At 48.3% G+C, this 15820-nt stretch overlaps 1 protein-coding gene across 1 annotated transcript in view; it reads left to right on the forward strand.

The window, feature by feature from the left end:
* The first annotated feature begins 288 nt into the window (after window positions 1–288).
* Window positions 289–15820, forward strand: part of ENTPD3 (ectonucleoside triphosphate diphosphohydrolase 3) — a 38698-nt gene continuing 23166 nt past the window's right edge. Inside the window, exons 1-4 of the mRNA XM_086720512.1 lie at window positions 289–373; window positions 1321–1372; window positions 6630–6757; window positions 14441–14558. Coding sequence (XP_086576638.1) covers window positions 1333–1372; window positions 6630–6757; window positions 14441–14558 — 286 coding nt within the window. The 5' untranslated portion in view covers window positions 289–373; window positions 1321–1332. The remainder of the gene's footprint in view (window positions 374–1320; window positions 1373–6629; window positions 6758–14440; window positions 14559–15820) is intronic.

The following is a 15820-nucleotide window of genomic DNA, read 5'->3' on the forward strand; positions in this document are numbered from 1 at the left end:
ACCCGCGAGGAGCTTTCCGCGGCCCCACTTCCCCTCCACTTGGGCTTGGGGTGAGGGTGGAGGAAACCGAAAGAGAGGTCCAAGCGTTCTTGGCCTTGACGTTGATGGAAGAGGGAGTCGGGCAGTCGACACCCTCCTCACCTTCTCCAGGTAGCGCTGGCGGGGCGGGGACGGAGGGCACTGGAAGAAGTGTAGGAAAGGTGCTGGGCCTTGACCCCGCCGAGGGGGCGGCGCCGGGCCGCGGCGGCCCCGCCCCCGCCCCGCGCAGCCCCGCCTCCCCCGCCTCCCCCGCCGTCGCAGAGCCTCCCGCGAGCTGGCGGCCGGCGGCCACTGCGGCAGCGCAGCTCGCCCTCCGCCGAGCGTCCGCGCGCAGGTGAGGACCGGGGACCCCGCGCCCCCGCCGCCGAGGGAGGCGCTGGAAGCTTCGTGGCGCTGGGCGCTGGGAGGGAAGGAGGCGAAATCGGATTCCGCAGAGGCAGGGAGGGAGGGACCGAAGGACGCGCGCCCCAACCTTCGGGCGGCGGGGAGGGGTCCGTGCCAAGCGGGGAGAGGTGGCCGCGTCTTCCCCGAGCGCATCCGTGGGCCCGGAGATGCGCCGGCGCGCAGAGAGCCTGGCTGCGCGGAGACGCAGTCCCAGAGCGGGGCCTCCCAGATCCTGGGGCGCTGGATCCGGGGGCCCTGGATCCCCTAGCAGCTGGTTCCAGCCGGCAGCTAAAAATAAACCTCCCGGGGCTTCCCGGGGCGATTCCAAGTTCACGGGTCGCCGACCCCCCCAGGAACCTGCCCTGCTGCTGTGAGTTGGAGAGCCCTGCCTCAGCCCTGTGAATGTTACCAGTAGATGGAAGATTCGTTCTGCCCAGGGCGTTGTGCACAGGTGGAAAAATCTGCAGGAAGTGATTGATTTCTTCTCTGAAGATTTTCAGTTTAAAATTTGGGCAGACCCGTTCTTTTCCTCGCGTCTGCGGAGGGGACGCTAGAATTTCAGCCGAGCTTTGGGTCTGGGGCCGAAGATCTTAGGTGTATGTGTCCCCCGGAAGGTTTTGATTTGGAAGAAGTGAAGTGGGTTGGAAAGCGCGTTTTGCTTTGTGATGGGCTTTTCTGCCGGGACCAGTGAGATTCCTTTGCTAAAGGTAATCATAGCCTTTTTATCTGAAAAACAGGATTAAGAGGCAGCTGCGTGGCTTCCACATCACCCCCCTCCCGCCCCCCGGGACAGATGTTCTTTAGTGGCGCCCCCAAATTGGGTTTAACACTGCACGTTTGGGGAACTGAAGTCAGGGTCCACGGACACACTGTCATTCTGTGTTCTCTCACCTACAGTTGGGAGGAAAGATGTTCACTCTGCTGACCCGCCAACCCTGTGAGCAAGCAGGTTAGTATCTCCGAACAGGCAGCGAGTGTGATATTGACAAGGCACAATCCCCGCTTCAGCCCCCAGTGTTTTAACGCCTGTCCGCTGCCAGTGACTTTAAGGTCTTTGGTTCGAGCCTCAGTTGCTCGCCAGGCTTTCACCACCAGGCATGCCTCAGGTAGAAGTAAGGCTTTCCATCAAAGTTACACAAAACGAGGACTAACATAACGTGCATGTTTTGCTCAAATGGTGTTTCCGGGTTGCATAATCCACTAATTTGGCCCTTTGTGGTTTCCCTTACCAACCTGTGTGTGAAGGTTTGCCTCAGAGTATTGTTGATTTTGTGATGAGTTGCGAGGTCCTCAGATCAGTCCTCTGCTTCCACCCAAGTGTTGCTGCTGGCACAGCACCTACGGCACCCGGCGCTCCCCACCCCACCCCAGGTCAGCGTTGTTACCCCTTACACCGGAGGCACATGTGCAGAACTCTCACACACCCGCTTCCAAGCTTGCCCTGCCTGCCCGCCTCTGGAGTATGTTTTGCGGTTGTTCGTGTAGAAGCCCAGAAGGGTCTGGCCTCCCTACTCCCAGGTAGACACCTTGTAATTACGGGGTTTGTTCACTCCTAATGACAGCACAGCTCTGGGCTGTATCCCCTAAATGAATGAGACCTGGTCTGGCCCATTTTGCTTTGTGATACGCTTTTCTGCTGGGGCAAAGGTCTGCTTAAGGGTAATCACAGCTTTTTACCTGAAAACTGCTGAGGCGAAGGACTGGGGAGTCCAGTGTGGTCAGCCACTGCTCACGTATCACCCCCCTCCCTGCCCTGGACAGATAATCCTTAGTTGTGTCCCGAGACTGGGCATTCTTGTCTTCCAAAAGGGTATGATTTTAGGATAGTAGAAGCACTTTATACAAGTCTTTTTCTGTAGAAGGAAATTGTACCTAAAGAGCTAGTTTACTTTGATTTCCAGGTTTTCCCCCAAAATGCTTTGAAATTTTAACACATATACTGTAACACCACACATCAAGCTAACTTGTTACACTGTTTAATTTAGCAAATTAAAGTTCTCCCGTGTCTTGTTAGGGGGGCGGAAAGTGCCTTAAACCTGTAAAACTGACACTGACATGTGACATATTCTTTAAATGTTGATGCAGACTCTTATGTCTGCGGATAAACTGGTTTCTGGCTAGTTCACGTACTTTTATCTGGAATCACAGAAAACTGATCTGGGACCCATTGAGAGGCTCTGAAGGTCAACTTCACAGTGGCTGGCCTCCCTCCAGTTGCTGTCACATACAATTCTGCAGTGAGTAACTTTAGGTATAAGTCGTTTTGCATACACGGGGCTAGTTCCGTGGCATAAATTCCCAGAAGTGGGATTGCAAGTCAGATGGCACACACCTTTGGAACTTTGATAAACATTGACAAACCACTCTCCATTGATGGTGTGCGGGTTTACACGCCCAGTGACAAGGTAGGAGAATTAGGGTGTTGGGTGACCATCTTTAGTAAAAGGAAGTGTCTGTACCTCAGGGAAATCAGAATGGGCGAGAAGAGTTGGCTGTTCTGAGCTACAGAGACGCACTACGTGACTGGCCTTGCCAGCTACTCAGTACTGTGATATAATCGGATATGGAGACTGAACCTAATTCTATACAGTTTTATACACATGCCCTTTTTTCTTTCCAGAAAAATGTCTCCTAGAAACAACGAAGAAGCAAAGCCTAGGTTATATGATCTAAAAGTAAATGTTCTAGAATAGGAACACACGTGGCTATAGAACACTTGAAATGTAGCTAGTGAGACAGAGGAACTGAGTTTTTAATTTTATTTTAATTCGTCTACATTTATTCTTTTTAATGGTTATTTATTTTTGAGAGACAGAGCACGGACAGGGGAGGGGCAGAGAGAGAGGGAGACACAGAATCCGAAGCAGCCTCCAGCTGTCAGCACAGAGCTCCACACGAGGCTCGAACCCAGGAACCGTGAGATCATGACGTGAACCAAAGCTGGATGCTTAACCGACTGAGCCACCCAGGTGCCCCGATTAATTCATCTACGTTTAAATGCCCAATTGGTGATGTTTACAGCAGCACTTTCAACAATAGCCAGATTACAGGAAGAGCCCAAATGTCTATCAACACATGGGTGGATAAAGAAGATGTGGTTTATATATACAATGGAATACTGCTTGGCAATGAGAAAGAATGAAATCTGGCCATTTGCAACAACATGGATGCAACTGGACGGTGTTATGCTAAGTGCAATAAGTCAGTCAGAGAACGACAGATACCGTATATTTTCACTCGTGGGGAACTTGAGAAACTTAACAGAAGACCACGGGGGATGGGAAGGGGTAAAAATAGTTACAAACAGAGAGGGAGGGAGGCAAACCATAAGAGATTCTTAAATGCAGAGAACAAACTGAGGGTTGATGGGGGGTCAGGGAAAGGGGAAAATGGGGGATGGGCATTGAGGAGGGCACTTGTTGGGATAAGCACTGGGTGTTGTATGTAGCGATGAATCATGGGACTCTACCCCCAAAACCAATTGGGTATCACCATTTACATTTATGTAATAGTTTTACCAAGACTATTATTTAGTGAATATTTTTTTTAATTTTATTTTTTTTAATTTACATCCAAATTAGTTAGCATATAGAGCAACAATGATTTCAGGAGTGGATTCCTTAATGTCCCTGACCCATTTAGCCCATCCCCCCTCCCACAACCCCTCCAGTAGCCCTCTGTTTGTTCTCCATATTGAAGAGTCTCTTATGTTTTGTTCCCCTCCCTGTTTTAAATGATTTTTGCTTCACTTCCGATATGTTCATCTGTTTTGCATCTTAAAGTCCTCATATGAGCGAAGTTACATGATATTTGCCTTTCTCTGACTGACCGATTTTACTTAGCATAATACCCTCTAGTTCCATCCACGTGGTTGCAAATGGCAAGATTTCATTCTTTTTGATTGCCCAGTAATACTCCATTGTATATATATACCACATCTTCTTTCTCCATTCATCCATCAATGGACATTTGGGCTCTTTCCATACTTTGGCTATTGTGGATAGTGCTGCTGTAAACATGGGGGTGCATGTGTCCCTTCAAAACAGCACGCCTGTATCCCTTGGATAAATGCCTAGTAGTGCAATTGCTGGGTCGTAGGGTAGTTCTTTTTTTAATTTTTTGAGGAACCTCCATACTGTTTTCCAGAGTGGCTGTACCAGCTTGCATCCCCAGGTCAATATTTTAATTGAATGCCTTTTTATGTTTAAAAAAAATTAAGTATAATTTATATACAGTGAAATGGATAGATCTTAAGTTGTGCCCCTAAATTGGGTACCCTTGTCTTCCAAAAGGGGATGTTTTTAGGATGGGACAATTTCTTTTTTTAATTTTTGTCATGTTTATTTATTTATTTTGAGAGAGAGAAAGAACACGAGCAGGGGAGGGGGGAGAGAGAGAGAGAGAGAGAGAGAGAGAGAGAGAGAGAGAATCCCAAGCAGACTCCACATTGTCAGCACAGAGCCTGACGCAGGGTTCGAACCCATGAACCGTGAGATCATGACCTGAGCCAAAATGAAGAATCAAACCGATTGAGCCTCCCAGGCACCCCAGGATGGGGCAATTTATTGAAAAAAAAAATTTTTTAAGGGAAATTATACCTAAGGAGTGGTTTACTTTATTTATTTGTTTGTTTGTTTGTTTGTTTGTTTTCTGCCCTGGGGAATTCTGTCAGTCTTTTATTTTTCTTAAACCTTTTTTTTTTTAAATTTCCCCCCAGAAGGGTTTACTTACTTACTTACTTACTTACTTACTTATTTATTTAATATAACTTATTGTCAAATTGGCTAACATACAGTGTGTAAAGTGTGGAGCTGGTTACTTTAATTTTCACATTTTCCTCAAAGGACTTTGAAAGTTTTGATGAATTTTGACAAAAGCACGCACCCATATACTCCACAATTCTGTGAAGATATGGGGCATTTCTATTACCCCAGACCGTGCTTCTGTGTTCCTTCCCGGGGAACCCCTGCCCCAGCCCTCTGGACTGTCACTGTTCTCATCTTAGTCACCTGCCTGTTTTAGAACTTCACGTGAATGGAATCATTTCGGTACAGAACAGTATTTGTTTCTTTCTTTAAAAAAAAAAAAAAAATCTGTTGCTACTGCATTTATGAAATTTCCATTAGCCCCTACTGGTTTCTTACGACCCAAGTAAATATGTGCTCAACATGATCTAGTTAAGTGGGGCGCCTGGTTGGCTCAGTTGGTTAAGCATCCAATTTCAGCTCAGGTCATGATCTCATGGTTTGTGGGTTCGAGCCCCGCGTCAGGCTCTGTGCTGGAGCTGGCTTTGGGTTCTGTGTCTCCCCCCTCTCTCTGCCCCTGCCCAGCTCACGATCTGCCTCAAAAACAAATAAAGCATTAAAAACATTTTTTAAGTGATCTAGTTAAGCAATATTAGTTAATCATCAGTCCATTATGGTAATCATGTACCTTTATACAATACAGATATAATTATCTTTATTCAGAGGCTATGTATTTAGATGAAGATGATTCATATGCTGCTTCTTTTTGTTTTGTTTTGTTTTGTTTTGTTTTGCTTTTAAATGAGTATAGTTTCCATGTTGTGATTGAATTACGAGTACCAGAGATGACATGACCCCTTTGGGAGTAAACACGTGGGTCTAGTGATTCTTTGTTTGTGAATGTAGGGGAGACCCTATACCTTCACTGCAGACACAGGAAAAATGGCTGAGGTTGACGTCTTACTGGAAACTCAAATATTTCAGAAATTCATACATGTTACTGTTTCCTTGACAGTATGTCACTGAGTACTGAGCCTGATAATCATTGACTATATCTGAAGCGTAGTATTCATTTCTCTTTGTCTGATGTTATTTTTAAATGAAATATTATACCGCTGGCATTAATAGAAAACCCATATTTTTTCATCTACATTGAAGTAAATGTTATCATAAATCATCTCAGGGCTGACCGATAATATGCATAACACGTTTCAGGAGATACCAGGAAACTAAACCACACACCCCTTCTCTGCAAATAGCGTTTTAGTTCCCTCTCTGGAGAAAAGATAAATGGGCTTTGGAGCCCAATCACTCCTCCGCCTTAAAAAGTCTTGGCCTTACTAAAGCCAGAGGAAGTGCTGTAGGCATGCAGTCGTGCACCCAGTCCTTGGATTCTACAAAGAAGGCCAGTGCCTTGTTCCTACTTTCCCCTCATGTGTCTTCTGGGTCTTTCCATTTTAGGCCTCAAGGCCCTCTCCCGAACCCCAGCCATCATCGCCTTGGTGGTCTTGATTTTGAGTGTTGTGGTGCTTGTGACCATCACACTCATCCAGTTTCACCAGAAAGAGGTCCTCCTTCCAGGACTGAAGGTAAGTGTGAAGGGATTGGCACTGAAGGGATGGGCTATGACTTCAGGTATTCTAAGGCCATGAGTTAGAAGAAAACCCTTTACCCCATCTCCAGTGGGGGAAGACCCAAGGAAGAACCCAAGGATCCTTGACATAAGACCCAGGGGAGAAGCTCTGGACATACCGGCTTTGTGCTGTTTGACACTACAGATTGATAATGGTGACCCTTCTCCAAGGACCGTGTGGCCTTGCTTTGACTCCTGACTGTTGGAGCCCAAGCTAGACCTTATAGCCAAGGATTCCAGAAGGCTGCCAGAGATCTAGCAGCTTGTACATTTCCCAAGACCACACAACCCTGACCATGAGTGAAGACAGGGAGACCCAGCCTCCTCTTCTGGCCTGACCTGGTAAACAAGACATCAATGACTTGAAAAGGTCCCCTTGAGCTGTATTTGTGCAACCTCTCTTGAGTCTAAAAGTGCCATGATCCCTCTGACTCTTCCCCTTGAAAAATTACTCAGGACCCGTGCTCAGTTTCAGAGGCTACTCTTAGCCCTTTTGATAAGTGCCCAAATGACCTCTCAAATGATGTCTGACAGTCTGAGAACCATGTATATCACCCCAGCCTTGGATGTAAGGGTGTTGGGAGGTGATCCTGTGCAAGACTGTCAGACGAAGGGGAAAAGAGTCCTTCAGTCATTTTGGGTAGAGGTTGGCAAAATTTTTCTGTAAAGAGCTAAGTACTACATATTTAGACTTTAAAGGTCATTATAGTCTCTGTCACGTATCTTTTGTTTGTTTGTTTGTCTCCTATGACTGTTTAAAAATGTACAAACCCTTCTTAGCTATAGGGCCATAGGAGCCAAGAAAACCAACCGTTATTTGAACCTCATTTAGCCTTTACCCTTGATCTCAAGAATCCTGTCTACATCTTCCTGCTCTTAGTGACTATTCAAAGGCTGTATTTGAAATAGAAGTTTTTTTTTAATTTTACAAGATAAAAAAGAAACTAATATTGCCTTGGCTGTGTGGGTGAGTTAGACCCACCATTCTGATGCTGCTCTTCTGAAGGATTAAAGTAAAACTCCTTTAGATGATGGCATTTGGTTCTTTTATAAGACATTTTATTTAAGAATCTCAGCCTCCCCCCCCCCCCCCCACTCCAGGGGCGCCTGGGTGGCTCAGTCGGTTAAGCACCCGACTCTTGATTTCAGCTCAGGTCATGATCTCTCGGTTCATGAGATCAAGCCCCGAGTTGGGCTCTGTGCTGACAGCATGAAGCCTGCTTGGGATTCTCTCTGCCTCTCCCCTGCTCATTCTCTCTCTCTCTCTCTCTCAAAATAAATAAACTTAAAAAAATCTCAGGCCCCCATGAATAACATGAAGAAAAAAAAAAAAACAAAAACCTTATGCAACTGTCCAGTGACGAGAGAAAAACAAATTATCTGGTTGTCTAAAGACAATAGCCAAGGCCAAGAGAAGCCATTTTCCCAACCTCTGGGCACTGTCTTCTTCTCTAAACTGCATAAAATCAGGATTGCAACCAGGAGAATCACCGTCTCCTTATGCTTTGTAAACTTTTCAGGTTGGTGAGCACTTTTCCCTGAATTATCTCATGTAACCCTTGCGGCAGCGATAGCAGGGGGACAAAGCAAGCATTGTCACCCCCACTTTGCAAGTGAGGAACCATGGGTTTGGCCAGTGGATGGCAGGACGGGAACTGAAACCTTGTCCTTCCTGTTCCCAAGGCCAGGGCTTTCTTCACTACCTCCCTCCTCTCCCTGATCCTAAGTTCAGAATGAGGGACCCAGGAAGAGGTACTGACCTTGACTAGAGAACTTATCCTCCTTTGCACAGGAGGGATGGGTGGGGGAGGGTGGGCGCAGATGCAGGAAGGCTTGCTGAACGGGGGGATGGAAGTACCCCCCAATTGGGGGCAAGACTAATGCCACTCTTAAACCCCAGGAACCACTCTTACACCCCATATTTCAGAGGAACCAGCTCTAGCTGTATTCCAGGTTTATCTCTCTCCATGGCGCAAGGGAATGTGCCCACCCAGAGTCATGCATCCCCTTCTAGAATGTGCTGTGGTGCCTGAGACTCCAGAAGCCAGGGTCTGTGTGGACCCCCTCCTGAGGACCGACCTCACCAGTGATCTGAGGGGTGGCAAAGGGGCAGCCATTTGCAGGAAGTGTAGATAGAGCGTGGATATGGGGTCGGAGCTGTCCCACCTTCTATAGTCAGCATACAGGTGCGTGAGGCTCTTTGCTCTGTGGATTGGCCAGGGGTGTGGGGTGAGGACGGGTGGAGGTTTGGAGGGAGAGTAAAAGTCTTCATTTAAGAAATTTTCCCTCAGGCCATGCAGAAGTTTGGGATGGGTTGGTTAAGGCAGTTGACAGCCGCTAGCTTCCACTTGTTCTAGGAGGTAAGAGGTAAGTCCTCTGTTCATACTGGAGGGGCGTGGAGGGATTAGAAGACTAGAGGAGTAAACTGAGTAGAGAAAAGTAGACCCCAGGGCAGTAAGGAGGCTACCATTGAAAGAGAGGACCACACATGTCTCAGGCTCCTGGGTCAGGTGGGTTCCCCTGATCAAAGATGTGAGTAAAAGCAGGACATCTGGGAATGACCCGAGGAAACAGAGGTAGGGGGGTGGGAGGTGAGACAGGAGGGAAGGCAGCCCCTGGAGGGCCTGCCACCCAGCAGGTTACCACTGTGGGCAGTGGGGGCTCAGTCCTGGGGAGGACTCTCAGTCTGGGAGCCAGTGTAAAACTCATCCCCAGGTGAGTCCTCTACCGAAGGGCATCTGGAACACCTGCTTCACAGGTATCCCACTCAAGGACATACTTACACCACCAGCTTCCACTAGTCATTGGCAGAGTGGCTGCTCCCTGGGAGACGCTAACCCCCTCGTATTTCTGGCACGCTGCCTGCTCAGGTGGGCTCGGCCACTAGAGAAAGCCTTTAGACGCGTGGAAAGCGCATGGTTGGACAGCACAGCGGTAAGGCCTGAGGAGTGTGGGCAGGGAACCCTCCATGACTATTCCACGTGGATATGATTACTCACGGGTGAGAACGGAGGAGCGGAAAGGGTGGATCGCTTCTCACAGTTGCACACACTGGAAATAGCAGACGTGGGACCTAAGAAACAAAAGAGAACAGAAAACAGGGCCTCGAACGAGCGTTTAGAAGGACCAGAAGAACCACGCTCACCAATTAGCAGACAGTTCGTTCAAAGAGGGGATCTGTAATCTGCTCAGAATCGCGCTGCCAGGCCCCAGTCACAGTTGCAGGGGACAAGAAGTTGTATAACCTTGAAATGTTGACTCAGAGGACTCATTCTGCTTAGCTGGGTGGATTAAATGTGAGAAAAGACAGATGTTCTGAGCCAGGGGTACCGGGAGCAGAACGGCCACTTGAAAGAACATTCCACCTGCAGCCCTTCTCAGGTTGAGGACAAGCCTCTTGTGTTTGGCTCTTCGGTGTGTGCCAGGGGTGGGAAGGGCAGTTGTGGAAGTGAAGCTGAATGAATTCAAGGGCTTTTACATTGTTATGTTTGTGTTTTCATAACCTTGAACGTTGTTTTGCCTCTGTGTAAAGATGACAGTTGGTTACGAGAGCCGGCTCCACAATGGCCTGTGGGGGGTGGGGGTGGGCTGGAATTTTCCTTAAGACCCTAATGAAAGGTCATGATAGCTGGCTATTACATGCAACCTTGGCTTACCTAACCTTGGTCTATCGGAGTTTAAGAGCAGAACTATCAAAACTCAGTCAAGGGTCAACGCGTCCCCAGTGCCATTTTCGTTGTTGCTGGTCCAACCTGCTCCACCAGCCTGAAGAGTAAACATGGTGGCATCATTTCTATTTTTCACTCAGCCCCCCACCTGCTTCCTTCTCATGAAGTCCAATCTCTTCCTCTCGAGACTTCTCCCTCCCCAGCCCCAATCACAACTGTCTAGAAGCCCTGGAGTTTCTCAGTCCAGTATGATCAGTACCCCATTGCCACTGCCCCTTGCAGCCACAGGACATCAGTGTCCAAGAGGGGCCTACGTAGTCCCGCTCAGGTCACATGAGATCCCCGTATTGAGTCACACTCCCGTGCTTGGCCGTTATTCTTCAAAGCACAACCACAAGACCAGGCTGTGCTAAAACCATTCCTTTGTAGGGACACCTGTGTGACTCAGTCGGTTAAGCGTCCGACTCTTGATTTTGGCTCAGGTCACGATCTCATGCTGCGTGGGTGTAAGCCCCGCCTTGGGCTCTGTGCTGACAGTGCATAATCCGCTTGGGATTCTCTCTCTCCCTCTCTCTCTGTCCTTCACCACTTGCATTCTCGGTCTCTCTCTCAAAAACAAACAAACAAAAAAACATTCCCTTGTAACCCTCATTGGTTATCAGTCATCAGCCGGGATCTCGGGTGCCTTGTGGCCCTCCCTGGTTACCCCTTAGAGAGCAAAAGTTGGATAATTAGTTTCTTCCTTTCCAGACAGATGTGACTTCTTCATCACATTGGTCCACCTCCTCTGTAGTCAGATCTGCATACTACTTAGCTACAAGCTTGCTTTTGAGGGACTTTTTGTCTGAACAAAGAAAGTCTGCTCTATGCACCAGGCATCTTTTTTTTTTTTTTTTTTTGAGAGACAGAGAGAGAGAGTGTGTGCATGTGAGTGGGAGAGGGGCAGAGAGTGGGGGGGTGGGGGGAAGAGGATCTGAAGCAGGCTCCGAGCTGACGGCAGAGAGTCCAATGCGGCGCCCGAACTCACAGACTGTGAGATCAGGACCTGGGACAAAATTGGGTGCTCGACCGACTCACTACCGAGGCACCCTAGGCACCTCATTACTAAACAGTCAACCCTGTTAGACCTGGTTTCCTTGGAACTCAGTGAAAGCATGGGGGCTGTGTGTAGAGGTCTGATGGCCAGTTAGAACCAAGCTCGGACCCAAGTCTGTGACTGTGGGCAATGATTTACCTCTGTGAGCCTCAGTTTCCCCATATGTCAAGCAGGAAGGATGACCACACCTGCCCTGTAGATGCAACACGAAAGCACTTTGGGCAATGCCTGGCATATTAGAAGTGCTCCACAAATGTGTATTACTGCTAGGATCCCTCTTATTATGCCAAGAGGGATGATGATGGATGATGATGACAGTGCTAATAACAAATCTAAGAAAACTGTTCTTACGACTTTTGCTTTTGTTAGAAGCTCACACATCCCTTAAGTTTTGGATCATGGGGTTCTCACGGAAGACTGTTTCCTTTTGGTTAACCCACTGAGTGTGTCTTCAGTTCTACATTCAAGCCACGTTCTTTTCTGACACCGTGTTGGACAGGGGGTTACTCACTGCCCAGCTGAACTGAATGAAATCAGTCCCCATCCCACCCACTCCATCAAAACACATTGAGTTCCACTGATTTAGGTAAGGGAGCTCTCGAAAGACCAACTTTTCCACTTTGGAAAACGTCAGCGAACAGTGGTGGGGTGGATACCTAGTCCTCAGGAGTAGCCCCGGGCTCAGGACTGGTCCCTGTCAGCACATCAGGCAGGTGCCCGAGGGGAGGGCCAGCTGCTCCCACCTTGGTGAAAATTGGATGCCAGCTGGGATGACGATGAACGTGAAAATGGCCCTTCTTCCTCCTTCCTGAGCTTGGCACAGCAGCCCCAAGCCTCCTTCACAGGGAAAACGGACTCTTTGTGAAGAGCTGGGATCCAGAAGATCTGGGAAGGGTGGGAACCCTGCGGAGTGGTTGCTCACGTGTGCTCCCTCCTGTAGTCAGGACCCGGTGTGGAGGGGCCAGGGGCGGGTGCTGGGCTGGTGGGGGGTTGGCAGCAGGAGGGAGGAGAGAAAGCGGACTGGTAGGGAGGCTCAGATCGCTTGAGTGCCCGGTTTCCTTCAGTGCCACCTGTGCGTTAATCTCCCGGTGAGCAGGCTGTGAACAATGCCTTCCTTGTTCCCCCGGGGGGTGTCATGTCAGGATCCCCGTCAGCATTCGTCAGACTGAAGGCTGAGATTAGGTGGGTGTCTAAGTTCAAATACCGACGGACGCAGGATGTTCCGTGTCAATATAATGGGAAAGCTGCGATTGAGGAGCTAGGGCCACCCGTTTTTATTCGGTCCCCTTGTTTCAAATGAAACAAGCATTTGTTGATAGTAGAAAGCTGGAGCCCTCCCAAATGGCTAGCATCAGGGAATTGGTTAAATGGATTATTGTACATCTCACGGAAGAGGTGGGGAATGTATTGAAAGCGATATCAGTATTTTTATTGGCGGCGAGAGATGTACATGATATACTTTTTATGTAAGAACAGAGCGTTGGAAAAGTCTACGTACAGTATAATCCTGGGTTGAATTGAAAACATATGTCTGACCGCATTTTCATATATGTAGCTGTATGCACAGGCGGCCATTAGAAAAGATGTATAGCAAGGTGTTATAACAATAGTGGGATTTGAGGGGCGTTATTTACTTCTCTTTCCTCTGGTCTTTGTGGTTTTGTTTATTTTGCTTTGTTGATCTTTCCATATCACCTGTGTTTATTGAGCAGCCACGAGTGTTAGGCATAGGGTCTGTTTACTTCTGCAAGTTAAGTTGTCTGTACATGAGGAAACCCAGAGACGTTAGGCCTCTTGCTACCTAGGGTCGCAAAGCAAGCAAGCATCCGTCTGAGTTCGACCTGCTTCCAGAACCCAAATCCATCTTCCTCCCTGAGACCAGCTAGCTTAACCCAACAACAGTGGAATTGGAGAAAAGCTCCAGAAGCCTCCACTGCCCTGGGCTGACTCCGGGCCCACGCACATACTGACCTAGGTCAGCATTACTCATTCCAATCCCCGTAGGCTGCTAACGCATGCCCTTTCCTGCTCAGGCTTGGTCCAGGGCCTGGGCCGGGCCACACCCTCAGGGGAGGAAGCTTCCTGGTGCCTGCCTCAAGGTGGGGACATGGTCCAGGACTCCTAGCCTGCTCTCCTGTGCACAGCTAGTCCTGACACTGCTCTGGCAGACCCCCCTGTCTGTCCATGTACCGTGTTACCAAAGGGGGACAGTATGTCAACGTTAGTTGGCATTTTGGGGTTTTTCTCCTGAATTATGAATACCTTCATTCTGCAGGCCAGTGCAGGTATTGACGTGTGTCACCCTTGTGAGAATTTCCTATATTTACTTCAGGCTTATTGGCCTGGAAGTTTGAAGAACAGAGGGCAGCAGGCGACTGAATATTTTCATTTCCCTCCTGAGGCCCAGGTGGCTTCTGTCCCCCCACCTCAGAGGTCTGGAAGAGGAAGAATCAGGGAACAAGTAAGATCCTCGGAGTATTAATTTTCAACCTTGGCTGCCTATTGGAATCACCAAGGGAGCTTTAGAAACTGCGGATGCCTGGGTCCACTCCCGGAGATTCTGATTTAATGGGTCTGGGATGTGGCCTTGACCCTGGGAGTTTCCAAAACTCCCCAAGTGATTCTAATGTGGGCCAAGAGTGAGAACCATGCCCTAGAACACCTGACCCACCCCACCCCCATCCCCTTCCCCCACAGCCCAAGGAGACAAAGTTGGTTTGGAGAAACTCGGTTTTTCCCCTTGGTCAGCCCCTCCCCAAATGAAGCAGTGTGGATCACCCTCTGGAGAGTATTCGGGGTTCTCGGTGGCCCGTCGGAAAAGAGTCCTCAGAGAGGCCCAGCCCATTTCTGACTCTCCCTTCCCCCTTTCGTTCAGTACGGAATCGTGCTCGATGCCGGGTCTTCCAGAACCACCGTCTACGTCTATCAGTGGCCAGCGGAGAAGGAGAATGATACCGGAGTGGTCAGTCAAACCTTCAAGTGTAGTGTGAAAGGTAAGGCCCGGACTGTGTGCAGGAGGCCCAAAGGGAAGCAAGGGAGAGTCCTAAGGGCCTTGAGAGGCCTGGAGGGATCCCAAGAAGCTGCCTGGAGGCAGGAATGAGCCCTGCACTGGGCATCAGGAACATATGGCATCCAATGGTAGTGGCACTCCCCATCCATGCAGTGACCTTGGGCCAGTCACCCCCTTCCCCTGGGCTTCAGTTTTCTCATGTCTAAAACATGGCGGTGCGTGGTGTGAGATTTTACCCTGCCACATTTGCTTGAATGCTGACGGAAGGCACAAGTCTCCTGGGTCAGAACAAAGGATGGTTTCTTACTCACAGTACTAGCGGTAGGCAGAGTATCAGCATTTTCTTGTGCTGGTTCTCTGAGTTTCACTTTGCACCAGGTGATGTAAGGAGGGCCAGATAGTATCTGCTCGCACGGTGGGTCGGATTACAGAAGAGGAACCCCGAGATTAGGGAATCTGAGACATTTTATAATGCCTGCCTTTTGATCTGGGGAGAAACACTGTCTCTATCTTCTGAGCCTTGAAAGTATAATCCGGAGCAAAGGCAGTCGGGGCTTCTGCTCGTAGGACATGCAGAAACATGAGGGAGTCGTGGAAAATTGTATTCCAGCAGGGGAATTGTATTCTAATTGGCTGTATATGTCAGGGTGGGGATTGGCGGTGGTAGAGATAGATGGACAAGGCATAACCAGACGGCCATGGCTCGGGTCCAGTAAAGCTTGATTTATAGACCCTGAAATTTTGAATTTCATATAATTTTCAAGCGTCACAACATATTCTTTTAATTTTTTCCCTAGTATTTAAAATTGTAAAAACGGTCTTAGCCCACGGGCTGTACAAAAAAAAAAGGTGATGAACTGGATTTGGCCTGAGAGATGCCCACCCTTGAGACAGAACATTCTCGGCATCTTTAATGACCCTCCACAACATAGCCTGAATTTTACATTCACTGTTTCCTTTGTCCTTCCTACAGTTTCATCCCTATGCGTTTAGTTTTTCCTGTTTTTGAAAGTGGGATCAAACATGTATACACATAAATGGAGTCAACATTTATTCTGTAATTTGCTTCGTTTACGGACGTTGGGTTTTTAAGATCCATGTGTGTTAATAGGGAGGAGAGGAAGCTCATACGTTCTTCCCTGTTGATGGGCATTTGTGTTTCCATGATTATGGAAGAGATAAGGTTGAGTATATTTATATTTTAATTTACTTATAACATTATAAGTTATAAATATGCTTATGTAT

This window comes from Puma concolor, chromosome C2 (assembly GCF_028749965.1).
Source record: "Puma concolor isolate L17-30 chromosome C2, mPumCon1.1.hap2, whole genome shotgun sequence".
Lineage (NCBI taxonomy): Eukaryota > Metazoa > Chordata > Mammalia > Carnivora > Felidae > Puma > Puma concolor.